This window comes from Zeus faber (genome assembly GCF_960531495.2).
Source record: "Zeus faber genome assembly, chromosome: 1".
NCBI classification, from domain to species: domain Eukaryota; kingdom Metazoa; phylum Chordata; class Actinopteri; order Zeiformes; family Zeidae; genus Zeus; species Zeus faber.
In genome coordinates, this window is record NC_137193.1 from 5,580,363 (window position 1) to 5,605,220 (window position 24,858).

The following is a 24,858-nucleotide window of genomic DNA, read 5'->3' on the forward strand; positions in this document are numbered from 1 at the left end:
GTTTTCGATTGAGTGAGCAAGGTGGAAGCTAAAAAAAAGCATGCATTACACTTGATGTAATTCTTAGACAATAAAATGTATTTTTGCATGTATTTTATTATTTTTTAATCTGGTAAAAACATTCTTAATCTGCTGGATACATTAGACCTATTTAAACGGATTATTCCAAGAAATTAGGTCCATATGCATACTATCAATTAGTATTTTTGTATTAAACATTAAGATTATTGTTTTAATTTAAATGTTATAAATGTGACTCTGGAAATATAAAAAAAAAAAAATTATATATATATATATATATATATATATATATATATATATATATATATATATATATATATATATATATATATATATATATATATATATATATATATATATATATATATACACACACACACTTTCTTTTTTAAGCAAGATGCCACCTTCATACAAACTAGAGTTCCACAAACAAAGGTTCTGAAACTTAAATGAGTGAAACACGCCCTCTCGTGGACAGTGGTTGTATGGACAAGAGGTCAGGACAAGCTCTACAACGTCGCCATCTAGTGGACGGAACCTGAAGGACAACAACAAAAACCATGACGGAGGCCTCCGCAGGACTCCTGTCAAGGTTGACGTTCATCACAGAGGTTCATCTCATTTGAGCTTCCTTCCTGCATTTCATTGATGGATCAACACTTTGGTTGTCAAACACATTTAGTTGTGTAGTTTAGTTGATCCTTCCGCATCATATGTCAAGTGCTACAAGCGTTTGATTTGTATTTATTGTTCTTTATTAGATATATTACAAAAGATAGTCCCCCACATATAAGGACAGCAATACAAAGAAGAAAAAGGTCAACAACAAATACACGGCACGATCCCTTTATAATTCTTAATGAATAAGTATAGTTGGTGTAAGTGTTTATAAAATAAAGAATATAAATATAGTAGGTTATAGATTATATATAAATATAGTATGTTATATACTGTTTTATGAATACAGGAGGTTATAGGCTATATCATAAAAGGTTAGGTTATATGTAAATATAGGTTATAGGTCATATATAAATATAGTATGTTATATAACTATAGGGGGTTATAGGTTATATATGAATATAGTAGGTTATAGGTTATATCATATAAATATAGTAGGTTATAGGGTTTATCATAAATATAGTAGGTTATAGGTTATATCATAGATATAGGAGGTTATAGGTTATATCATATAAATACAGGAGGTTAATTAATATAAATGTAAATGTGTTTTAGTGACTTTCTTGCTCATTACTCCGCTGCACCGGAAGTCATCCATGTCCACGGACGAGCTCCGAGGTTCGTCCAGAAATAACTTGATTTACAACACAACGCGTCGATTGTGGAAAGATTTGTGTGGTTTCATGATTTGTTTTTCATAATTAAGCTTCATTACTTTTTTTATTTTTTTTATTTTAACGTATATATTAAGTGAATGAAATGTATTCAGCCAATGTTATATTACTTAATGCTAATTATTTTGTACATAAATGTTAATGAATATTTAAAAACAATCCTTTTTATCCACGAAATTGCTGCTTGCAAACAAACTATTTTGAATAACGCAAACAAAAAAGGCCATGAGAGTGAGCCGAGTGGAAAGGGGATGAACCAGGCAGCCTCCTCATCTTGACACGAATTTAAAAATGCCTTCAAAAAATTAAAAAAAAAAAAGAAGTCATATTTCAAATCCAAGGTGTGGCCGCCCCCACACTAAGTGTGTTTCAAAGTTTAAAACAGACGCCGTCATGAGGGCAAGCCGTGTCGTGACGTCACCTAGTGGACGCACGTAGAATGACAGCAACCAGCACCGTCATGGCGGCCTCCGCAAGACTCGTATCCCGGCTGGCGCTCGTCACAGGTCTGTGTTATTTCGTCCTTCGTCGTGTTCCACCCTGGGTCTACAGCTCTCCCGCTCTCGTTGTTCGTTCGTTCGTTCGTTCAGTCTGCGCTGACGTATGACCCTCCTCTTACGTACAGCCCCACAGGCCGCACCGCGCCGTGACCTCACGCTGTGCGCCCTGCACGTCACGTCGTTTCGACCGAGGTCGTCTATTTTGAATTGTTTGATGTCACTTGTCTGTCTGATTGTACAACGACGCACCGACCCGAGTCAAGCCCCCTTCATACGTCACTGTACGTCACATGGCAGCTCTCTTAACTGTCACTCTTTAAAGTTACTAGTACTTATATTTCGGTGAGTTGCTATTCCAACATTTACTAGTATCTATTCCCATTGTTACTAGTATCTATATCCATTGATAGTAGTATACAGTATATTCCCATTGTTACTAGTATCTATTTCCATTGTTGCTAGTATCTATTTCCATTGTTGCTAGTATCTCTTTCCATTGTTACTAGTTTCTATTCCACTGTTACTAGTATCTATTTCCATTTCCATTGTTACTAGTATCTATTTCAGTGTTACTAGTATCTATTTCCATTTCCATTGTTACTCGTATCTATTTCAGTGTTACTAGTATCTATTCCCATTGTTACTAGTATCTATTCCCATTGTTACTAGTATCTATTTCAGTGTTACTAGTATCTATTTCAGTGTTAATAGTATGTATTCCCATTGTTTCTAGTATCTATTCCCATTGTTACTAGTATCAATTTCCATTGTTACTAGTATCTATTTCAGTGTTACTAGTATCTATTTCCATTTCCATTGTTACTCGTATCTATTTCAGTGTTACTAGTATCTATTTCAGTGTTACTAGTATCTATTCCCATTGTTACTAGTATCTATTTCAGTGTTAATAGTATCTATTTCCATTGTTTCTAGTATCTATTCCCATTGTTACTAGTATCAATTTCCATTGTTACTAGTATCAATTTCAGTGTTACTAGTATCTATTTCCATTGTTACTAGTATCTATTCCCATTGTTACTAGTATCTATTTCCATTGTTACTAGTATCTATTTCCATTGTTACTAGTATCTATTTCCATTGTTACTAGTATCTTTTCCCATTGTTAAAAGTATACTAGTATATATACCCGTACTACAACACTATTGCATCATGGACCCCGGCTTCGGGGCCCGTGTTGAATGTTGTTGGGAGGCCCTGAGCGGCATGTGGTTGCGTGCCGCCCCCAGGAGGGGGCAGCGGTATCGGCCGGGCCGTGTGCCGGCGTCTGGCCGCCGAAGGAGCCTCTGTGGTGGTGGCTGACGTCAACCAGGAGGCAGCCAATGAAACGCTGCACGGCTTGTCGCGTGACCGCAGGGGCCAGGGTCACATGGCCGCCGGCGTGGACGTGGCGTCCAGGCATAGTGTCCGGAGCCTGGTGACCGGGATACAGGTGTGTGTGACGGACACACCCACACAAACACACACCTTCCGCTACCTGTCTCTCCGCCTCTTCACTGAGCGTGGTGTTTGCAGAATGTCTATTTTCACACATTGGACACAAGTAGTACTTTCAACACATTCTGTTTGTCATGCTACTTGCAATATATATGCAACTATATGCAAGAAGGGTCATACTTTTTGCCACTGATAGTTTTAGTATGCATGTTTATTCTGTAGGGCTGGGAAACATAATATAAAATCAGTATCGTGATGTGAGACTAGATATCTTGGCTGTGGTAACATGGTGATGCAGTTAAATGTCGTCAGTAAAGTAAAGCTGTTTTCTGAACTTCATGGGCCCTTCTCGATGTTCTGATCAATACCTCAAACCGCTTGTTCATCCTATCGCGCGCCATAAACGATTGATTCTGGCATATTTTGTGTGCCTAAATATCCAATGGCCGTCCTCCAAATGCCCTCAAGTTATGGACATGGAGGCGTTCGTCAAAGAAAATGTTGTGATATTTCTTCAACTTCCTCTCCCGCAGTGTCGGTACTTCCAGCCTCCCTCGGTGTGCGTGAGCGCTGCAGGCATCACGCAGGACGCCTTCCTGGTCCGGATGGAGGAGGAGCATTTCGACAAGGTCATCCAGGTCAACCTCAAGGTACGGACCCACATCGCCCACTGAGAAGGAGGGGATTCCAAACTCTGCTCTGACAGCTGACAGGGGGAACTAACCTTGTATCAAAAGATAAGAAAAGGAGAGGAAATGGCACCAAGACATGTTGGGCGTGAAATGTGGGTGGAGAGTTCAAATAAAAAGTAAATACTTATTCATTAGTTACTTATTCAGTAACAATGTATTTCTTACCCGTCATGAGAAATGATGAGACAACAAAGCTTGTTGCAAGTTGAATTCAAAGCTTACGAGAAACAGCAGCTCAAAGCACCAGGCACTGATGGCACTGGAGGGTTTGAAGAATGGAGAAGGAAGACGACCCCTTCCCTCCACTCGTCTGCGGAAGTAGATACTAGTGACGGTGGAAATATATACTAGAACATTGGAAATAGATACTAGCGACAATGGAAATAGATACTAGTATTTATTTCCATTGATACTAGTAACAATGGAAATAGATACTAGCGACAATGGAAATAGATACTAGTAACAATTAACTTTTATTGTCTTGGACAAAAAAACGGTAAAAACCACATGAGAAGACAAACGGCGACGACCACCGTGCGTCAGCTGGAGGAGTGACCTGGAAATGATCCTCAGCAACCACTCAGCTATTGGTCAGATATGTTGGTGTGTGTACAGGTGTTTCTCCATGCTTGGGGGCTGTGACTCTAGAAGTTATCACAGCATTTTGGATGATCCCGCTTCCCTTCATTTAATGTTTTCAGATTGTGTGTGTGTGTGTGTGTGTGTGTGTGTGTGTGTGTGTGTGTGTGTGTGTGTGAGTGTGTGTGTGTGTGTGGGGGTCACTGCGTTGTCCATGCCTCTGCTTCACCTGCAACACAAAATCCCTTGATGGACCCACAAAATAAACCCTAAACTTTCCCCCCTCCACCCCCCCCCCCCCCCCTCTCTGTCTCTGTCTCTGTCTCTCTATTGCTCTCTCCCCCTCTCTCTCCCTCTCTCTCTCCCTCTCTCTCTCCCTCTCTCTTGCTCTGTCTCTCTCTTTCTCTCTCTCTCTCTCCCCCCTCCCAGGGCTCGTTCCTGGTCGTCCAGGCTGTGGCGGAGGCTCTGGTGATCTGTGGAGCTCCCAAAGGCTCCATCATCACCGTGGGGAGCATCGTAGGGAAGGTGAGGGCGTGGCTGCTGCTTACATATAGAGTATTTAAAATTCATCTGAATTGGATTAGGCGGTTTTGAAAATGAATGAGGGGACTTTCTCCCCGAGCTGAATCGCTGTCCGATAACGAGCTGCTGCATATGATGTTATTATGAATGACATGCAGCAATATTAAGAATATTATCATTTAAGAAGATTTGATTTTGATTGTAGGAACGCGCTGTAGAAATTGTCTATATCCAGCACAGGCCAAAAGGTGTACGATTGTGTGTGTGTGTGTGTGTGTGTGTGTGTGTGTGTGCGCGGACACTCAGGTGGGGAACATCGGCCAGGCCAACTACGCCTCCTCTAAGGCCGGCGTGCAGGGTCTGACCCGGGCAGCAGCCAAAGAGCTGAGCAGGTCCAACTTCCTCTCGTTCACTTCAAAGTAAAAGCCCTGTGGGTGTCTTCGCGGTCGAAACCCCGTCCGTCGGTGATTCACCCAAACGGACTGACAGGGAGATTCCTCGTCTTTTCATCGTCGTGGTAGATTGAATGTCAAAGAATTGATGCGCACATTCGCAGAGAATGTCAAATATTTCATTTCAGTATTAAAGTATGCAGCGCCTCCCATATGGCCCACTTTGTTGCCTTTTAACCAGGATATTATTTTCGGGGTTTTTTTTTTCCCCCCTTTGCTTTCCTCATCAATATCTCCATTTCTGTCACCTGCCGGGGAAAAATACATTGTTGCAGTGATGTACCCCGAAGTTACTCATGCTTTTGAAAAATATTCGTTTTTATTCACGATGGACGTTTTTCCGTGACGTTCTCTGTGAATATGACCCTGGATTCGCTGGGGTACGTGTGCTTTGACGGCGCGAGGACCCCCCCTGACGGGGGACCCCTGGCGCCGCCCTGTCCCTCCCGCTTTCCCGTCCAGGTTCGGGATCCGGTGTAACTGCGTGCTGCCGGGCTTCATCTCCACGCCGATGACGGAGAAGGTGCCGGAGAAAGTGATCGGCAAGGTGCGGCGGGCGCCCCCCGGGGACGGACGTGCCGCGGTGGAGCCACAGCCCCTTCCAGTCCTTTAGCGACACGGGAAAATGCTTCGCTCGCCGTGCGCAACGTCCAGTAAAAGTCAAAAGTCCGGCGGATTGGCTACACCAAATATGTGATATTAAAACCACAGCCACTTTCGCTGATCGTCCTCCTTTTAAATAGTCGATGGTACTCAGTTCAAAATAGAAACGAGGTTGATGTTGGAGGGGAGCGGCAGTAATTGATGTTCCTGTGTTTTAGATGACCTCCTTGGTGCCTGTGGGGAGGATGGGCGAGCCTGCCGGTGAGTCTCTACACGCACACTGATTATTAAAAAAATAATCCTGGAATTAAAAAATTCAACCAGGGATCGACTGTTCATCCGGTTCAAACCCCTACCCCAACCCCCTGCCTCAACCCCCTGCCTCAACCCCCTGCCTCAACCCCCTGCCCCAACCCCCTGCCTCAACCCCCTGCCTCAACCCCCTGCCCCAACCCCCTGCCCCAACCCCCTGCCCCAACCCCCTGCCTCAACCCCCTGCCTCAACCCCCTGCCTCAACCCCCTGCCTCAACCCCCTGCCTCAACCCCCTGCCTCAACCCCCTGCCTCAACCCCCTGCCTCAACCCCCTGCCTCAACCCCCTGCCTCAACCCCCTGCCGCGCTCCGACAGAGGTCGCCGACGTCTGCGCCTTCCTGGCGTCGGACGACTCCGCCTACATCACGGGAGCTTCCGTCGAAGTGACGGGTACGACGCTTGGATCGGTGAAAAGCCGCTCGTTTATTTCACGCGTTTTTCGGGGGGCGGGGGGCCCGAAGACGAACGCTGCGGACGGTAAAATGCGATTTGTTGCCATCAGGGGGACTCTTCATCGGCTGAGGACGACACGTCGCCGGGTCGAACTGGCTCCGTGGCGGCTCCGGCTTTCATCCGTCGATTCATTTCCGTTGTATAATAAGAGTGGGCTGTGGTGATTATAAATCCAGTGGAACTTTGCTTTGCCTTCACGACTCAAATGAGACGCTTTATTAAACACCGTACTACTTTACACTTTGTCGGCATCTCAATTGCGTTTCCAATGGGCGCTCACCACCGAGCTCGTAATGCATTTCAACAACGTCAAAGCCCATTCCAGCGCGGTTCGGTTCACCTTCAGCCCGACCAAACACAGCGGTGGAGCGAGACGCAGGAGCTGCATCCACATCCTCTGTACGCCATGAAAATGGAGTTGAGGACTGTCGTACAAATCATTGCAACTAACAGTTTGTCTCCCTTCGTCATTTTACGTCGCTATTGCAGTGCATCACCTCCAGCGCACGACCGTGTATTTGAAGAATCCCGGCTGCTCAGGTTTACCTGTGGCAAACGACTCGATTTGGGAAGCAAATACGTGTCGCAATGTCTCGAATGTTTTAAAGCCGCTGAACTTTTAATACTGGAATTTAAACGGCTTTGGAATTCACAGCTTTTATAATAATAAATATTTGAAAAACTTTTTCAAAAACTTGTTTTCAGATGTGTATTTTATTTCTTCAATGTTTATGATTCATGTTGCACATATTTGAAAAACGATATTCAGGTTGATCGAATTTGGACCAGATAATTCAATGGCAGCGTCCGGGATACCAAGGACACCATGGATAGCCAGGTATAAGCAATCAAGCTCAATATAAAAAAAAAGGTAATGGCTTCAAAATATTCCAAACACTATACCTCCATACTTACTACTACTCATACAGTTTACATTAGTAGACGCTGTTACACAGGCCTGCGTGCAACTGGATTTCAGTCGGAGCGACGTCAAACTGCAAACAAGCCTGCAACATGAACCGGCCCCAAATCCTCCAACAAATATTCAGGCAAGAGACACGTACATACACTGCTAACACAAAGAAGCGTGCGCTCATCCCTTTTTTTAAAAATATATATATATATATATATATATATATATAAATAAAAATATATTTTCAATCAAGATTTAAAAATGTCTGAGTTCAAACTGGAATCGTTGGTGCCTTTTGACCAAATCGGATGCTTGGCTGGAGCTTATATGTGTGAAACACCAGGAGGTTGATAATAAAAACGAGTGAGTCGAGCAGCTCTTTTTAAAAAGATTATGTATTACAGAAACAAGAATTAAAAAAAAAAAAAAAAGGAAAAAAAAAATACTTACACACATTATAAAATAATACTTTTTTCTCTGTTCAGCACCACATCCGTCGTCGACACATTGGTCTCCAACACAATAAACACGTGAGTCGTTGAGGTCGTTCCCTCTGGAGAATTATTCCTATTTTGTTTCTGCACGTCTCGCTCACCCCTCCCCGTGTCAAAAAAGGCGAAGAAATGACACTTAGCCCCAAAGCATGATTTCACCTTGTACCCCCAGCGTCCCCTCCCCTCCCCCCGCTGTGGCCCCCGGGGGCCAGAGAGCCAGCGCCGACGGTGGCGCCGCCGCGACCGAACCTTCTTGGGAGCTAATTCGACATGGAACGTGGAACGAGCCTCGGCCTCGGCGGGCGGGCGGGTGGGTCAAACAGTGGCAAAACCACAATGAAATGTGACAGAGGTGGGGAGTCACCGTTTTAATCGAAACAAAAGGAAGCAAAGTGAAAAATGAACAGCACAGTACAGTCGATGGAAACACCAAACGGGTCGTTACATCGGAATTCCTTTGGTCGCACAAGAGGTTTTTTCGCTGGAGGGAAGTGGAAAGTCGGTCGACCTTCAGGTGAGAGCGCAAGAAAAAGAAATAAATACAAGTGAAATATACCACATTCACTGGAATATTTGGCGGTCGTTTTTTGGGAAATCTCAAAGCACCCTGTTTTTGTTTTTAAATAAATACAATAGAATATCACTATTTCTGTACAAATGGAATGTAATTAATGCACATTTTCCCCAGTGAAAACTAGTGACAGTTTCTTGAGACTGTTGGAAGAGACAAAAAATGGAAGAATTCAAAGTGTGATATAAAACTCTTATGCTTTGGTATACGTAGCACCTTGCCACACAGTTTTCTTTATTTCTTTTCAATATAGCGTGCATTTATTCACGGTTTTAAAGCGGGCGGGGGGGGGGGGGAGGGGAGGGGAATAAAGATGAAAAAAAACTTTTTTACTTTGAAACTCGTTTACATATTTTCTAACCCTGATCACGCCTTCATCCAAATCCCCAGAACAATGATCGCCCACGCTGCCTCGGTTGCCCAGTGAAGTTAATCTGCGATTTTAGAAGAAATACAAAACAAAACAACAAAACGACATTTGGCTCCGTCCAAATGTAGCTGTAACAGTTGTAAAAATACACCTACAATAACGCTGAGCTATGGACAATTTACAAAGTCAATGGCTTTTGAATTCATCAAATATATATATATATATATATATATATATATATATATATATATATATATATTTAAGAAGGCACAGTTATCTTCCCTAATCTCCTCCCACTACAGTACACACCTGACAACCATGCAATCCATTCGCGCTGTTTCTCAGACTACATTAACCACAATGCACCACACCAGGAAGAGTCCGCTCGACAATATCCAAGAAAAACAACAACAAAAAAACAAACAAAAAAAAAAAAAAACCCTTCCCAATGATCGATCGGGAAGTTTTTTTTATTTTTATTTCTTTTAAGCACAGTGACGAGGAGCGGGGGACGCCGGCAAACAGGTCTAGGTTTTAAACAGACGAGTTGTACCTCAATCTCTTTGGTTCCATTTGATGAGTCTGAGACCAGAGTGGGCAATGGAGACTAGTGGGAGTGGGCCTCACTTTTGGTACGGGGGAGGTAGAGTGGGTGGGATGAGTGGGTGGGATGAGTGGGCGGGTGTTTGGGTGGTGGGCGGGGGGTGGGGGCGTTGGCGCGGAGTCACCGGCTCACTTTCCCGGTGCCGGAAGCTCTTCACTGTTGGCGTCAGACATAACACGGTCTCGTTCTGGAGAAATCCTCTCACTCGCTCGCTCTCTCTCGCTCCCTCTCTCTCTCTCTCGCTCTCTTCCTTGGTTTCTTCCTCTGGGTAGATTCTCCTCTTCACGAGAGATTTACACTCTTCTTTTCTTCTGTTTGACTGTCGTCCGTTCCCACAGTGTGAGCGTGTCTGCCTTACAACAGCCTCCGAGTGGGTGGGTGTGTGTGTGTGTGTGTGTGTGTGTGTGTGTGTGTGTGTGTGTGTGTGTAGGTGTGTGTGTGTGAGTGAAAATGTGTTTAATGTCATTTACAAGTTAATTTACAAAATTACCGGGCACGCGATGGTGATCATGTTGGTGGTATGTCTCTAAGTGCATGCATGTGTGTGTGTGTGTGTGTGTGTGTGTGTTTTTATGAGTGTGTGTGTGTGTGTGTGTGTGTGTGTGTGTGTGAGTGTTTTAGCCTTGGAAACAGACAGGTCCCACTTCAAAACCAAACTGCTGGTTGCTCTCCCCAAAGTCTGACACCTTGATGTCCAACAGAGGAAGGTGTTCCAGCTGCGGTGTGTTGACCTCCAGCACCGTCCTGTCGAAGCCCTTACGGTACTGCAGAGGGAGATTTCTTATTAATGCTTGTGCAAATTATAACTATTATTATTATTATTATTATTATATTATGTATTTATGGCGTTTACAATAACACAAAAATAACTCGCTGTTCTACACCACTTTTGTTCTGGAGGTGAACAAATCAAATGACTGCGTGTCCCACCCCTTCAGGAGGTTTCTCCCAAATTACTTCTCCTTGTGTGTGTGTGTGTGTGTGTGTGTGTGTGTGTGTGTGTGTGTGTGTGTGTGTGTGTGCGCGCGCGCGCAGCACTCACAGAGCAGCCGTCCACCAGGGCCTTGATGTAAGGGCTGGTCTCGTAGCTCAGCTCCTCGTCGTTGGCGCCCTGCAGGCGCAGCGCCCGCTTGTGGCCGTTCTTGGCGCTGCGGTCGGCCCAGGCCACCGAGCGGTGGCAGTGGTAGGTCAGGTTCTGTCGGGCCTGGACGCTCAGCAGGCGCAGGAAGCCCAGCTGCACCACGCCCACGGGCTCGCCGCTGGAGTCCACGTAGGAGAACTGGGATGGCGAGGACAAAGGCGAGCGTGGATATACTTTGGTTTGGTCAGTTGGGTCATTTCATTGGCTGCCCCGTTGCCAGGGGCAACACACTGTTGTGGCAGGATAATAAGTGCAGGCACTTGGTAGAGATCATAACCTCATACTTTTTTGTGAAAACTCCGTCCGGTCTTTAATGCACTGAAGGACCGGACGTGGTTTTCACCGGTGTCAAGTTGAATTTTAGACCGTTTACCAGTCAGCACACACATTCTACCCGACTGTTTATGATGAATGATACGGTTAGAAACCTGGCCCCGATGACGACTGCGATAACACATTTTGGCCACATTTGTAAGAGCTACGCCTTTTGAAATGGAATGAATGAAAAAATACAAAATATGGCAAAAATATGTATCGCCGTCATTGTCGGCGGGACCAGAAGATAATTTTTTGGGGACCTCTTACGAAAAACTCACTTTTTCAGTGCTCGTGCACATACATTTGGTTCTGATGGGCCTACTAACACACACTGTGAAGTAAGACGACCCCAGTCAGCTTATTCTTGTGGTCGAAAAGCATGTGATTCAACAAGCCGTTCAGATTTGCGTCTCCTTCCTACGTCACATCACAACCGCCCTCCACCCCCATCTGAGTAACTCCACCCACGGTTGGTGAAATACCTTTGCGAAGATGCGCCACTCTTTTCTTGCAAGCACCCTAGAATTATGAGGAAGCTAAGGGCTGAGCATGGGAACTGCGCTGTTGTTGGCTGCACAGACCAGCACAAATCTTTCAAAAGAAAGAGGAATCAATACCGGCCGTCTGTCACAAAACTGCAGATGAGGGAAATATTTAGTATTTAGTATTTTAAAAAAATAATTGTGGTGTGTTTCTTTTGCCGTTTTTAAGGGACACCTGTCGACCCTAACGGGATTCTCCCGTATTTTACCCTTCTCTACCGCGTCCTCCCATTTAAATACTTTGCCGTAAATGTCCCGTAATTTTAACTCTTATAAAAAAAAATTCAAAAAGGGTTGGCGGTGCACTGCGCGATCGGAGCGATTTATTGCCTCCGTTTCCTGATTGATGGAAACAAAAAAAAAGCCCTGCGCGTCACGGGCTGATACAGAGAGCCCCCACCCAGCCCCCACCCGCCCCAGAATGGGGCGTGGGGAGCGGCAGCTCATTTGCATTTACAGCTACAGACACAGAAAACAGCCCGTCAAGAAGCGGTGTATCGAGGCATGTCAGAATGGCTAGAATGCATAATCTTGAGTAGCATTTTCAGCAAAAAACTTCAGACATGTTTTGGGGAGCTCAGGGACCTACGTGTATGAACGTGTTGAAAAGCAGTACAATACGGGGCCTTTTGAGGTAGGTTTCTCTTCGTGTTGTTGAAATCTTCCAACACCCCAAAATAAACTCTGTTAAAACATCAAGAAATGTGTGCACGCTGACTAAAACCTGTTGAGGGTCCAGATTTGGTTGCACTCTTATTATCGGCAGGCTCAGACATGAAGTGAACCTTTTTTCGAAACGGATCACTTTGACTGTGTAAAAAAATAAAAATCTTTTTTTTTTTTTTGTATTAAAGCAATTTAATACTTTGACTGTTAAAGACGACTGTAGTGCCTCTGTTACACTCGCCCCCCTCCCAAAAGCCACTGACCTTGCTGCCTGTGGCAAACTGACTGTACCAGGATCCTGGGGCCTCGTTGTCCCAGGAGCTCATCTTCACCTGTCAGACGTACACACAGCACGGTTAGACATCCTGGCTGACGTCCAGGTGCGGGGTCGCATCATGTTTTCATGTACATATGTTTTCTTGAGGAGCTCTCTGGCGAAGCGACACCCGAGACTCATTTGACACATTCTCCGGTCGTATCAGGGCCCCTTCAGACGACAAAGCGTCGGTACAAACTTGAATGAAGAGCAACCCGAGCGTTCCAAGTGGACGTACCGCGTTGACGCCCTTGCCGGGGTACAAGCAGGTCTCGGCCCCGTTGGTGAAGTTGCAGAAGACCTTGAAGGAGTCTCTGGAGCAGCCCTGGTTGGGGTCGATCCAGTACTCGCCTGCAGGGGGAGACGGAGAGCTGAGGACAGGCACGAAGCACGCGGAGAACCGGCGCAGCTCGGGGACTAAGGAGTCTGCCCCCCTACCGTTTTTGAGGTCCGGCTGGCTGAGGTGCAGGTCCTGGCAGGTGCGGGCGGGGCTGCTCTGGGTGCCCAGGGGGAAGCGCATGGTTTCAATCTCCTGCCGCAGGGAGTTGAGGGAGCCGAAGATCTCCTCCATGCCGTCGCCGGCCGTCAGGAACTCTGCGCCTGTGGCGTCCGATGCCGGCATGTCGGCCTCCGAAGGCATCTTGCTGGCGTCGATAGAGCGCTTGGACTTGGGGCTCCTCTGGATGGGCAGAGGCTGGATGACGTCGCCCGGCGGACCCTAGGGAGGAGCTCCAGATGAGAATGGCTACCTAACTTGAAGAGCCACCTCTACCGGATCCACCGGGACTCGCCGTACAGGGGCATAACAAGATACTGTCACACAAAAGTGTGACGATGTGCACAGCTGCTGGCACTTACAGCTGTCAAAGGTATTGGTTCTTAGTTATTGTTTTTATTATGAGGGAGGGTGAGTTGCCTGGAGGGGAACACTACTTACAGGTGGGCCAGCAGGTCCTTGTACACCCTTCTCTCCCTTAGGTCCAGCTCCTCCCTAAAAGTAAACATTCAAATTTCATTACAAGACACAAAAGGCAGCGATATACAGTATCTAATGACTATTTATGTGCAATATTCCCGTGTTGGGGTGCAAATACTTACTGTCGCTCCCTTAGCTCCCTTCAGACCTTGAGGGCCCTGCGGAGAACATAGAACCTCAGTTTATTTGTCATCAGCCTTCACGGTTCACCTCTAAATTCCAAATTAGTCTGACAATTCCTCGGAGCCCGAGAATTAGGGCTCAAAGGCGAGTAGTGCGGCTGGGATTGTCGTAAAATTGTTCCAAGATTCTCACCGTCAGGCCTGGGGGCCCAGCAGGGCCAATGGGTCCGGTGGAACCAGACATACCCTAAAATACAGAACAGAGATTTTCTATTGTTACCATTATTAATAAAGAAATCCCACAGCAAAGAAACAAGACACTTAGCTAACGCTATGAGGCAAAACCGTTGAAACACCCCCCCCCCCCCCCCCCCACACACACACACAGAGTTGGGAGCGATCTACGGTCCCTCCGCTGTGGCATGCATCACTTTTGGGCTAAACGGACATCACAGGTTTGGAAAGATAATTCCTCCCCAGGACTTTGAGCCAACATCCGGATCCGCTGCCGAGCGCGACCCAGAGGTACAGCTACTACCAGCGACGTCCGCCAGAGCCAGAGGAAAGCTCGACGTTCGGCTTTCTCCGACCAGAGTCCCTACCTCTGCGCCTGCACCCAGGGATTCACAGCCTCCCGCGTGGAGGAGCTACTCACCGTCTCTCCCTTGGGGCCGCTAGAGCCATGGGGGCCCGCCATGCCTCGGTCTCCCTTCTCGCCCTGCTCTCCCGGGGGTCCGATCAGGCCGATGAGACCCGTGTGGCCCTTCTCTCCCTTGGCACCGGGGTCTCCGCGCAGGCCGGGCAGACCGGGGGGTCCCTACAGGAGGGGATGAGAAGCGGTGGACGAGGAGGGAGAGGGGATTAGGTAAATAATACACAGGGGCGATCAAAAACGTCTGCTTTTATATAATCGTATTATCGATGAAACCATAATTAAAATAGGAAACCTCATGTATTTCGGTGAAACTGTTTTGTATCTTCAATTTTACAACTTCACCAAAATGTGAATGCCTGCCTTTTGGTTCCATATTATGAAACCCAAAAGATGACCTAAAGCTCAGATAATATACAGTCAAAATATTCTCAATTAAGTACCGTTTGACCTCATTTTACTGTACTGTGATCGTCTGAACTGGCCAGACAGATGGACGGACTGACAAATTGGTTTGATTAGAAAAACAGTCTGTCCCATCCCTGTGCAATACGCCTGCCGTTCTTTGTATCACCGTGCATCAAGTTGACTCACCAGGGGTCCCGCGGGTCCCTTCTGTCCGGCGGAGCCTGGGGAGCCTTGTTCGCCCTGAAACAGCGTAAAACAACCAATCGGCTCAGAGGACGCAACACCGCTCCACCTGGTCCATAGCAACCAGGCAAACTATCCAATCATAGTGTGACCACTCAAACAGTGGATCAATTATTATTATTAATATTATTTTTATTATTATTATTATTATTTTAGAGTAATGCATTTGGATCAAATTTAACTGCTTTCTGCGACTTGATGTATTCATGATTGCTAGCAAGGTTTTCTATCTGTCTTTAGATCAATTTCAGGAGTTATGACCCTGAGGCGATACAGTCCTAATAACACTGTAACTGATATATGATACTGAATCAATATCACACTCTTTACTCACCACTGATCCGGGCAGACCTCTCAGACCCTCTGTCCCGGGCTTTCCCGGCTGGCCCTGGGGCCCGACGGGGCCAGTCTTTCCTGGGGGGCCGACGGCACCCGGGTCTCCCTGAGGAAGGGCGAGTCGGTCGGAGGAGAATAAACATCAAAAAACAAAAAAGGAAGCTTCCGACGGAGGGAGACAAGTGACCTTTGAGTGACCTTTGAGCTCGTACCTTAGTTCCCTTCTCTCCCTGGCGTCCCTCCGCTCCTCTCGTTCCGGCCGGACCCTGGCGGACAGACGCAAGTTTAAAATCACTTTTTGGAGAGCATGAAGTGAGGCAGGGAGGCCAACCAGTTGGAAAGGCTCCAACAAACCAACGCTACACCGGCGGAAAACAACGCATGCGTCAGGTTCTGAATATCCATTTTCTGTGTTAGTAAAACGGTAGTCCCGGGTGGACGGGGGCCCTCACCCTCTTTCCAGGCGGGCCGGGGGGTCCGTTCTCACCGGTGGGTCCGGGGGAGCCCTGCGGAGGAGCATTAAAAAAAAACAGATTAGGGATGACGACAAGTTAAAACGAGACAATTGCGGTTGGGATTTCGGGCGGCGCCGCTTGACTGCGTTTGACTGGCGACTCACGGCTTCCCCTTGCTCTCCATCCTCTCCTCTGTCTCCCTTCGCTCCATCCAGACCCTGAGGGAAAAGGTGAAAAAATATTTAATGTCAGATGCTGGTAACGGTCTTGAAATTAGAGTAAAGACTTTTAACAATCTACACAAGTGTCCTAGGTCAATTTCATTTTCCTGTCAACGCGGTCGCAGTCTCACACGAGGGACGCAGGCTCTGGAGTGCGTTGGAATGCGATTCCATTGTTATGAGGATGAGAATTAATCTTCAGCACACAAACACTTTGATGCGGCGGGCGACTTACTCTGGGTCCCAGCTCCCCAGGGGATCCAGGGTCACCAGGGAAACCAACGGGGCCCTGGAGACAGAACGGCAGCTCAGCAAGGCATCGTCCATTCTGTACATCGTATCACCGTTGTGTGTGTGTGTGTGTGTGTGTGCATGTGCATGCGTTTCATACAGGGTTTCCTTTGGGTCCGTCGTCTCCGGGCCTTCCTCTTCCTCCAGCGGGTCCGGCTGTTCCAGGTTGTCCCGCCTCCCCCTTCTCCCCACGCTCTCCGCGAGGACCCTGTGATCGGAGGGCACGACCCGTCAGTCGCCTGCTGGTGGCTCTAGCCGCCCCCCCCCCCAGACCAGTGCGCCGGGCGCTCAAAGCGGGTTTCCACGGGCTGGCTTCAGATGGTGGAGGTGCGAGGGGGCGGGGGCAGAGTCCGTGTGAAAGACTGCACCAAGATGAAGAATATGTACGCCAAACCGTGCGTCTGTTTATATCCAACATCTTTGAGTTTTGGGTGTTTCTGTCGACCATAATGTTTGAATATGGGGTTTAAAGGTGTGTACATTCATTTCACACGTGAACAATGATCTCCTGCTTCAACTTGTCACAAATGGTTGATGGCAGTCTCACAAATCAGACTTTTCGATGCAGAATGGTGGGAGCGGTGCTAAAATGTGTGTAAACCTTTATGTTTGGACCAATCATATCGCTAGGGGCGGGGCTCCGTTAGCACATGGAATGAGTCCAAACTGGAATCAACCTGACGACCATGGATGGCCAGGTACGAACAAACCCTTTTAGGAAAGGAGCACTGGCATCCCAGATTACTCCTCGGCTCATAGCGAACACCAACCGGGCCGGCACCAATATCTCTGACTTTTCCCCGTAGCCGGCGGGAAGACAAGCTACAACATCCTGCCTGGACACCAACGTTCTCAGACGAAGGTTTCCAACGTCCAACGCCGTGTAGAACGGCCACTGCAGAAATACACTTATTAGAATCCCCATCTGTCAGCTCCATCTGGTCACTGGCCAAGGAGTTTCCCTTCGCTGCCAAATCCCTGCCACGCTCAACGCGGAAACGGGGGGCGGGACTTAAAACGTGACTTTGCCGGATCCCAGATTAGCTTCATGGTAGTTGCTGGTGCTTATGGAGACATGATGATAAGGGTCTGAACGATCCCTCCCTGAGTCTCCGACTCTCAGCCCGGCCTACAGGGTCTGAGGTAAAGGGATGTCTTGCCGCTCACCTTCTTGCCGGGCTCTCCTCCAATACCGGGCGGTCCGGATTCGCCGGGCTCTCCCTGTCAAACAAACAGCATCTCCGTCAGTCGTCATGATAAAACCCATCAGCAACGTTCAAATGATCATCACCCTGAGTTGCACCGAGTGGGCAATTGGTGAGAAATGTCTCTGTGCCTCTGTACCTTCTCTCCAAGGGGTCCAGGGTTACCCAAACCACCAGGAGGACCTTGAGGGCCCTGGGAAAACAAAGCAAAGAGTAAAGTCAGTCAAAAAAAAAAAAAAAAAGACTCATCTAATCATCTATATTATACTGTCACTGCATGACACGGATCGGTGCTAGGTGGTAACCATGGCGATACATGGTGAAGCCGACATCACGAGACGTACTCACATCAGCACCGTTGGGACCAGCGGGGCCACGAGGTCCAGGGGGGCCGGGGGGACCCTAAAAACAAACACGGTCAATGTCACACGGCACAGCAGGTTTGACAGCATCTTTGTCCGGTTCAAAGTGTCGCCATCGCAGCCGGGGCGGAGCGAGGGAACAGGGACTGAAGCGGTCAGACGCGGTGGTCAGTACTTACCAAGGGTCCGACATCTCCAGTCTCTCCTTTCTCCCCGGATGGTCCTGGCAGTCCCTGTTCGGTTGGGACGAAAGACAGTAAGAGGATGGGTCGGAATCCAAGGCAAACGACTTCTGACAGCCAACATTTCAATCTCAGCGAGACAAATGGGGTGAGATGAATGTACGAAATGCACCTTCAGGTGACACCATGACGGCTGCTGTTTACCCGATGCCTCTGTCTACACAGTTGCCGAAATCAAAGGTCAAATCGTGGCAGTCGCGACGATTTGGGCTTTGAGGCTTCTCACACACCTGCAGTCCAATGGGTCCGGGGGCGCCTGGGAATCCCCTGGTTCCTTCATCTCCCTTGGCTCCAAATGGCCCCTGCTGTCCCCTGGGTCCAAGTTCTCCGTCCGCACCCTACGGACGAGGAAACAAAGGGGAGGCGACGGAGGGATGGACATGAATCCCGTCAGTTACGTCCACCTGCATTCAAGTCTTTCTTATTGGGGATTTTGTCGCCCCCAAGTAACCAGGAGGACCGTTTTAAGCTCCACTTACAGCTGCTCCAGGTTGACCAACTGGACCCATTGGCCCTGGTGGACCAGGAGGACCCTATCAACAAAACAAACAAACCAACACACCAATCAATGTTTTATCGACTCGTGTTATGGATTTATGAGATTTACTCCCCAGAGCGCTCCTTTACGTGCACAGAGCTCCACCCACGACTAAAGGCACCGCTTACAAATGTGTGCTACAATAAATGTGTCTCACATGTTCTCCCTTGGCGCCCTTAGAGCCCTTCTGTCCGTGCTCTCCAACTTCACCCTGCAATCACAAACACATTGCACGTGAGGCCACAGCACAGTCTAAACAGGAAACACTTAAAGTGAAAACCCAAACAACATGAATCCGGAGGAATCGGAGGCGATATTTGGCGTCTCAGCTAGAGGGCATGACCCTGTAGCTTTGTGGGTCTTTCTCAGGAATAACCTTCTTCTCACTGGGTCGCAGGGTCAAACGGGTGGAGGATTTTATGACGGACCTTGGTGAGGAAAGGTGTGAAGGGGTTTGATATCAGGGAATGGTACTGGCCTTGTCTCCATCCTCCCCTGGTACCCCGGGCGAGCCCGCGGGGCCAGGCAAACCGACGAGACCCTGGACTCCATCACGTCCCGCCGGGCCAATGGGACCTTTCTCGCCCTGGGAGACGGAGAGAGAGAGAGACAATCAACGATTGTTGTCGCCGTTTATATTTGTGTACGATGTTTCAAAGGCGAGAGAGTCACCGGCCTCTCTCCTTTATAACAGGTTCACAGATTGGACTTTTGGGGGAGATGAAGAAGAATAAACGAAAACTCTAAAACGTGATCTCCACAGTACTCACAGGAACTCCCTTCTCTCCAGCATTCCCAGGAGGGCCCTGAGGGCCTGGTCTGCCAGGGGGCCCGATGGGCCCAGCGGTACCGGCAGATCCCCTCTCACCGGGAGAACCCTGCACGGTTAGAATGAAATAGTGTTGAATCACGTGGAATCATGTGGGAAGTTTAATGTACGAGAGAAAATCCTCAACACGAGAGAGAGAGACATACTAAACATCCAGAACACTGAAGAACATCGACCTTGTCTCTCTTGGTTGGAATGACAGTGAAGAAGTGGAATTGTTTTGTTCAGTCACAAAGAAAAAAAACTGCAAAAAGTAAAAATCTGGAGTTGAATGAAACTGAAATTGAAGAAAAACTGACACCACGCCTGTAAAGTGACAGATGACCTCGGTTAAACACAAATCGGGGCATTTTCTACTGTTTTCTCACTTATATCTCTGAAAATTGATAACATGATGTTCTTGTTTTTTTTTTTTTGGTTTTTTTTTTGTTCTGTATGTTGTTCTGTATTTCATGAACATAATGGGATGTAATTGGTCGTACCGCGGGTCCAGGGGGTCCGGCAGGTCCTTCACTTCCTTTGAGTCCACCGCCACCCTGGAAGACACATTAATGGTGGTCAACTCACATTAACCAACTCACGGTCGACATGATATTTCAGGATGGATCCAGACTCACAGGGGTTCCAGGAAGCCCTCTCTCGCCGGGGAATCCCCTCAGGCCCGGGGGTCCGTCCTTGCCGGGGCCTCCCAGGGGGCCGGGGTCTCCTTTGGTGCCCTCTTTTCCCGAGGGACCGGAGAGTCCCTGCTCCCCGGGTGGTCCTGGAGGTCCGGGGTGTCCGCGCTCTCCCAAGGGTCCAGTCTCCCCTGATGGCCCCTGGGAGGAACAGAGGGAGATGAGTGGCCGGGGGAGGTAGAAAGATGAACTCCATGTGAATATTAATTTAAAGAATTAATATTAATATCAACGCAAATGAATAGAATGATAATAATTCTAAACATTAACTGTAATACATTGTGATAATGAACTACTCTATGAAAATAAAAAATCCATTGTAATCACAGATACAACAGACGAAAAAAAGATCATCATCAAATCATGAATTAATAATCCACAACTGAAACTGAATTTCAAAGGTCGTCGTTTAAAAGAAGGAAAGGAAAGATTAAAGGGGTGGAAAGGGCGGAGAGGGAGAGAGAGGAGGATGGGGAGCAGGAGAGGGATGGCTGGTGCTGTGCCGACGCCCCAAGGTCTGAATCTCACCTGAGGTCCGACCACGCCCGGGGGTCCGGGTGGTCCCACCTTTCCCTGGAAGCCCTGCAGAGGCCAGGAAGTAGAAAGACACTCAGACAGATCCTCGCGGAGGTTCACAAAGTAAAAGCCCTGAACAGCTGATTTCACTCGTTGGTTGGACGTCCAGCGACACAGATCTCCCGCCCCTGGGATGTAGCCGATTACAATCAGCGGAAATCAGGACCGCGCACAAAACACGGATGCGCCCGGCCTGGATCCAAGAGGCCGAATCAGGCTTTGAGGAAGTAAGATAAACCATGAATATTGCTTTGGCGCTAAAGCCCTCTGTCATCCCTCCCTCCCTCCCCTGGCAATATCGGCAAGAAAATCGTGAAAATAAATAGTTTGAAACGTTTTTATTCAGTATGCACACATGGAAAAATGATCGGACACCACTGCCAAACAAAATTGGGATTGGGGATGGTAGCTCAGGAGGTAGAGCTGGTGGTCTAGTGATCCAAAGGTTGCTGGTTCAATCCCAGGCTCCTCCTGCTAGCATGCTGTAGTGTCCTTGAGCAAGACACTTAACCCCTAATTGCTCCTGATGGCTGCGTCCGTCGGTGTTTGAACAATTGTAAGTCGCTTTGGATAAAAGCGTCTGCTAAATGACTAAATGTAATGTAAAATGTAAAAGGGTTAGACTTACGACTTCTCCTCTCTGTCCTGGGTGTCCGGGCAGTCCGTCCTTTCCTGGTGGTCCCTAAAAAAACACAAAACACCACCATCTTGTTAAACAAGTCCTTGATGCGCTGCATGTTGGTGTGAGGTCCAGGATGGGACCCTGGCATTATGGGAGCGCATCAAAGCAAACAGGCTCCAGCGCGCGTCCACATTTAAACAAGTCGTTTCGGAAGCAGCGGCCTTACGGGGGGTCCTTTGGGTCCGGGGAATCCGTTGGCTCCCTGAGGTCCTGGCAGTCCCTAAAAAAAAAAACAACACAGGATCAGACGAGTTATCCGCGAATCGGAATAAAACCTTTGACATTCATTCTAAATGACAGAGGGTTAGGGTTAAAAAAATTGAAGGTTAACGTGTTGGTGCTCACCCTCTCTCCTCCGGGGCCGGGGGGGCCGTCGCTCCCCGATGTTCCCTACAAAACAGCAATGCAGAGACAAACAGCAAATGAGTGAATCCCCAAACTACATTCCCTGAACTCTCCTGGTGACCATGGGGAGGACATCTGGCTTCCTAAAAGTGCAATCAAACACGTAAGTCCAACGGGAAACCACCACATGCGTGTTGAGGAGATGACGACTGACAGAACGGTGTCACTGGCCTTTGTTCTACATTTGGGATTTGGCAGAGTGCCTCGTTTCCGGAATGAAGCCTTGTGAAAGGGGGACATTTTTTTTTTGTGTTTTTTGAGTAAAAGTCACACCAGCCGCGATAATAAATAGGTCCGCATGATCACCAGAGGCAATCCAGGAAAATCGAAATCGGATGGACGTGAGATTTCACTTGAAGTCCCGTCATTGGTTCCAGTTGAGAGGGAAGCATGATTGATATGATTGATATGATTGATTCGCAATCTTGATGAAGTACCTTAGCTCCTGGTTTCCCTGTGCCCCCTCTTGGCCCCCTTTGACCCCTGGGGCCCTGATGGGGAGAGAGAGAGAGAGAGAGAGAGAGAGAGAGAGGGAGAGAGAGGGAGGGAGAGGGAGAGGGAGGGAGGGGGAGGGGGAGGGAGTTGATGTTTAGAAAAGTGAAAAAGGAACAAATTCGACTAAATCTCAGATGTTTTACGCTCCGCTTTATTTGGGCAGAAATTTATTATACTTCATTTTTATATGTAGAGGGAGTAAGCTGAAGGAAGGAAGGAGACGTACCGTTGGTCCCCTCTGTCCTCTTGGTCCAGCTTTGCCGATCAGACCCTAAAGAAAAGAAAGACGCAGAGGTTCAGGGAGGAAGGGGGCGCAGTGTTGTGCTGTGCCACCCACGTGCTCGCCGTGCACGTCAACCCCGGCCCCACCGGGCTCCGCCCCACCCAGCCCTGTGGGGTGTGAACCTCTCGTCCCGCTCACCCGCGTTCCCTTCTCTCCGTTGGATCCTGGGAAGCCCGGGAATCCGAGCGATCCCTGAAACAAAACAGGAGTCAACATTCAGCACAGTTTACAGATTATATGAGAACAATAATACATTTTCCCCTCCAATGGACTAGATATCATAGATAGAATATATAGTATGGATAGAATATATAGTATGGATCGAATATATAGTATGGATAGAATATATCGTATGGATAGAGTAGATAGAATAGATAAAATAGATAGGATAGATGGGATAGAAAGTATAGATGGAATAGATAGGATAGATAGGTGATGGTGTAGGATGAGTATGATGAGTATGATGTGTATGATGAGTATGATGTGTATGATGTGTATGATGAGTATGATGTGTATGATGTGTATAATGTGTATGTGTATGATGATTATGATGTGTATGATGAGATGAGTATAATGTGTACAATGAGTATGTGTATGAAGAGTATGATGAGTATAATGTGTACGATGAGTATGAGTATGATGTGTATGATGAATATGATGTGTATGATGAGTATGATGTGTATGGTGAGTATGATGTGTATGATGAGATGATAAGTATAATGTGTACGATGAGTATGATGTGTATGATGTGAACAATGAGTATGATAAGTATGATGCGTATGATGAGATTATGAGTATGATGAGCATGATGTGTATGGTGAGTATGTGTACAGTGAGTATGACGAGTATGATGAGTATAATGTGTACGATGAGTATGAGTATGGTGTGTATGATGAATATGATGTGTATGGTGAGTATGATGTGTACGATGAGTATGATGAGATGATAAGTATAATGTGTACGATGAGTATGATGTGTATGATGAGTATGATGAGTATGATAAGTATGATAAGTATGATGAGATGATACGTATGATGAGATGATGAGCATGATGTGTATGGTGAGTATGTGTACGGTGAGTATGATGAGTATGATGAGATGATGAGTACGTGAATGATGAGTACGATGTGTACGATGAGTGTGATGTGTACGATGAGTATGATGTGTATGATGAGAATGATGAGCATGATGAGCATGATGAGCATGATGAGTATGATGTGTATGATGAGCATGATGTGTATGGTGAGTATGTGTACGGTGAGTATGATGAGTATGTGAATGATGAGTATGATGAGTATGATGTGTACGAGGAGTGTGATGTGTACGATGAGTAAGATGTGTATGATGAGTATGATGTGTATGACGAGTATGATGAGTGTGATGAGCATGATGAGTATGGTGAGTATGATATGTATGATGAGTATGATGAGTATGACGAGTATGACGTGTATGGTGAGTATGATTTGTACAATGAGTATGATGAGATGATGAGTATGTGTATGATGAGTATGAGTATGATGTGTATGATGAGTATGATGAGTATGTCGAGTATGTCAAGTATGACGAGTATGACGAGTATGACGAGTATGATGAGTATGATGAGATGAATGCATGTCGTACCTTGGGTCCGAGTCTTCCAGGATAGCCAGGAAGTCCAGGGACGCCAAGTTTACCCTGAAACCACACCATATGATCAATAACCAATAATCACTGGACGGCAAGGTGTGCTCCAGCTGCATCTTTGGAGGGTTAACAACGGTCAATCACAACATTTAAATAAGGATAATTGTGGGGTAATGTTATGGTTTCATCTGAATTAGGAAGGGTGTGTGTCAAAAAAATGGAATTCCTGTAGAATATTATCCAAATGAGTTTAATATTGAACTTCATGTTATGTCAACTGTTACTAAAATTGGAATGTGAATGTGCTGCCTCACAGCACAACTTGAGGAGGAGTATTTATCACTTTGCAACACGTCAGCCTC

At 47.0% G+C, this 24,858-nt stretch overlaps 2 protein-coding genes across 7 annotated transcripts in view; one reads left to right on the forward strand and one right to left on the reverse strand.

Moving 5' to 3' along the window:
• Positions 1–1,798: 1,798 nt before the first annotated feature.
• Positions 1,799–7,640, forward strand: hsd17b8 (hydroxysteroid (17-beta) dehydrogenase 8). Its single transcript, XM_080005790.1, has 9 exons — positions 1,799–1,879; positions 3,121–3,323; positions 3,862–3,978; positions 5,029–5,124; positions 5,428–5,513; positions 6,036–6,120; positions 6,395–6,437; positions 6,806–6,880; positions 6,993–7,640. Exons 1-9 carry the CDS (start codon positions 1,813–1,815, stop codon positions 7,010–7,012), a joined length of 792 nt encoding a protein of 263 aa, XP_079861916.1. The 5' UTR covers positions 1,799–1,812; the 3' UTR covers positions 7,013–7,640.
• A 1,063-nt stretch (positions 7,641–8,703) lies between these two features.
• Positions 8,704–24,858, reverse strand: part of col11a2 (collagen, type XI, alpha 2) — a 58,785-nt gene continuing 42,630 nt past the window's right edge. For all 6 annotated transcript variants that reach the window (XM_080005653.1, XM_080005652.1, XM_080005651.1 and 3 more), the window contains 35 exons: positions 24,494–24,547; positions 23,012–23,065; positions 22,817–22,861; positions 22,533–22,586; positions 22,036–22,080; positions 21,857–21,910; positions 21,637–21,690; positions 20,961–21,014; positions 20,376–20,573; positions 20,241–20,294; positions 19,700–19,807; positions 19,408–19,515; positions 19,087–19,140; positions 18,871–18,924; positions 18,622–18,729; positions 18,329–18,382; positions 18,136–18,189; positions 17,927–17,980; positions 17,750–17,803; positions 16,683–16,790; positions 16,527–16,580; positions 16,235–16,288; positions 16,068–16,121; positions 15,828–15,881; positions 15,614–15,721; positions 15,223–15,276; positions 14,632–14,793; positions 14,170–14,223; positions 13,977–14,012; positions 13,816–13,869; positions 13,317–13,596; positions 13,117–13,229; positions 12,826–12,894; positions 10,938–11,174; positions 8,704–10,659 (listed from right to left, as the gene is read on the reverse strand). In XM_080005653.1, the coding sequence (XP_079861779.1) occupies positions 10,513–10,659; positions 10,938–11,174; positions 12,826–12,894; positions 13,117–13,229; positions 13,317–13,596; positions 13,816–13,869; positions 13,977–14,012; positions 14,170–14,223; positions 14,632–14,793; positions 15,223–15,276; positions 15,614–15,721; positions 15,828–15,881; positions 16,068–16,121; positions 16,235–16,288; positions 16,527–16,580; positions 16,683–16,790; positions 17,750–17,803; positions 17,927–17,980; positions 18,136–18,189; positions 18,329–18,382; positions 18,622–18,729; positions 18,871–18,924; positions 19,087–19,140; positions 19,408–19,515; positions 19,700–19,807; positions 20,241–20,294; positions 20,376–20,573; positions 20,961–21,014; positions 21,637–21,690; positions 21,857–21,910; positions 22,036–22,080; positions 22,533–22,586; positions 22,817–22,861; positions 23,012–23,065; positions 24,494–24,547 (2,952 nt within the window). In that variant the 3' untranslated portion in view covers positions 8,704–10,512. The remainder of the gene's footprint in view (positions 10,660–10,937; positions 11,175–12,825; positions 12,895–13,116; positions 13,230–13,316; positions 13,597–13,815; positions 13,870–13,976; positions 14,013–14,169; positions 14,224–14,631; positions 14,794–15,222; positions 15,277–15,613; positions 15,722–15,827; positions 15,882–16,067; positions 16,122–16,234; positions 16,289–16,526; positions 16,581–16,682; positions 16,791–17,749; positions 17,804–17,926; positions 17,981–18,135; positions 18,190–18,328; positions 18,383–18,621; positions 18,730–18,870; positions 18,925–19,086; positions 19,141–19,407; positions 19,516–19,699; positions 19,808–20,240; positions 20,295–20,375; positions 20,574–20,960; positions 21,015–21,636; positions 21,691–21,856; positions 21,911–22,035; positions 22,081–22,532; positions 22,587–22,816; positions 22,862–23,011; positions 23,066–24,493; positions 24,548–24,858) is intronic.

What these genes read in the sequence shown, in the direction of transcription:
- hsd17b8 (XM_080005790.1), top strand. Translation starts at nt 1,813, where the DNA reads ATGACAGCAACCAGCACCGTCATGGCGGCCTCCGCAAGACTCGTATCC. An exon ending in TCATCCAGGTCAACCTCAAG is followed by an intron (nt 3,979 to 5,028) that starts GTACGGACCCAC and finishes CCCCCCTCCCAG; the next exon opens with GGCTCGTTCCTGGTCGTCCA. An exon ending in AGCTTCCGTCGAAGTGACGG is followed by an intron (nt 6,881 to 6,992) that starts GTACGACGCTTG and finishes TGTTGCCATCAG; the next exon opens with GGGGACTCTTCATCGGCTGA.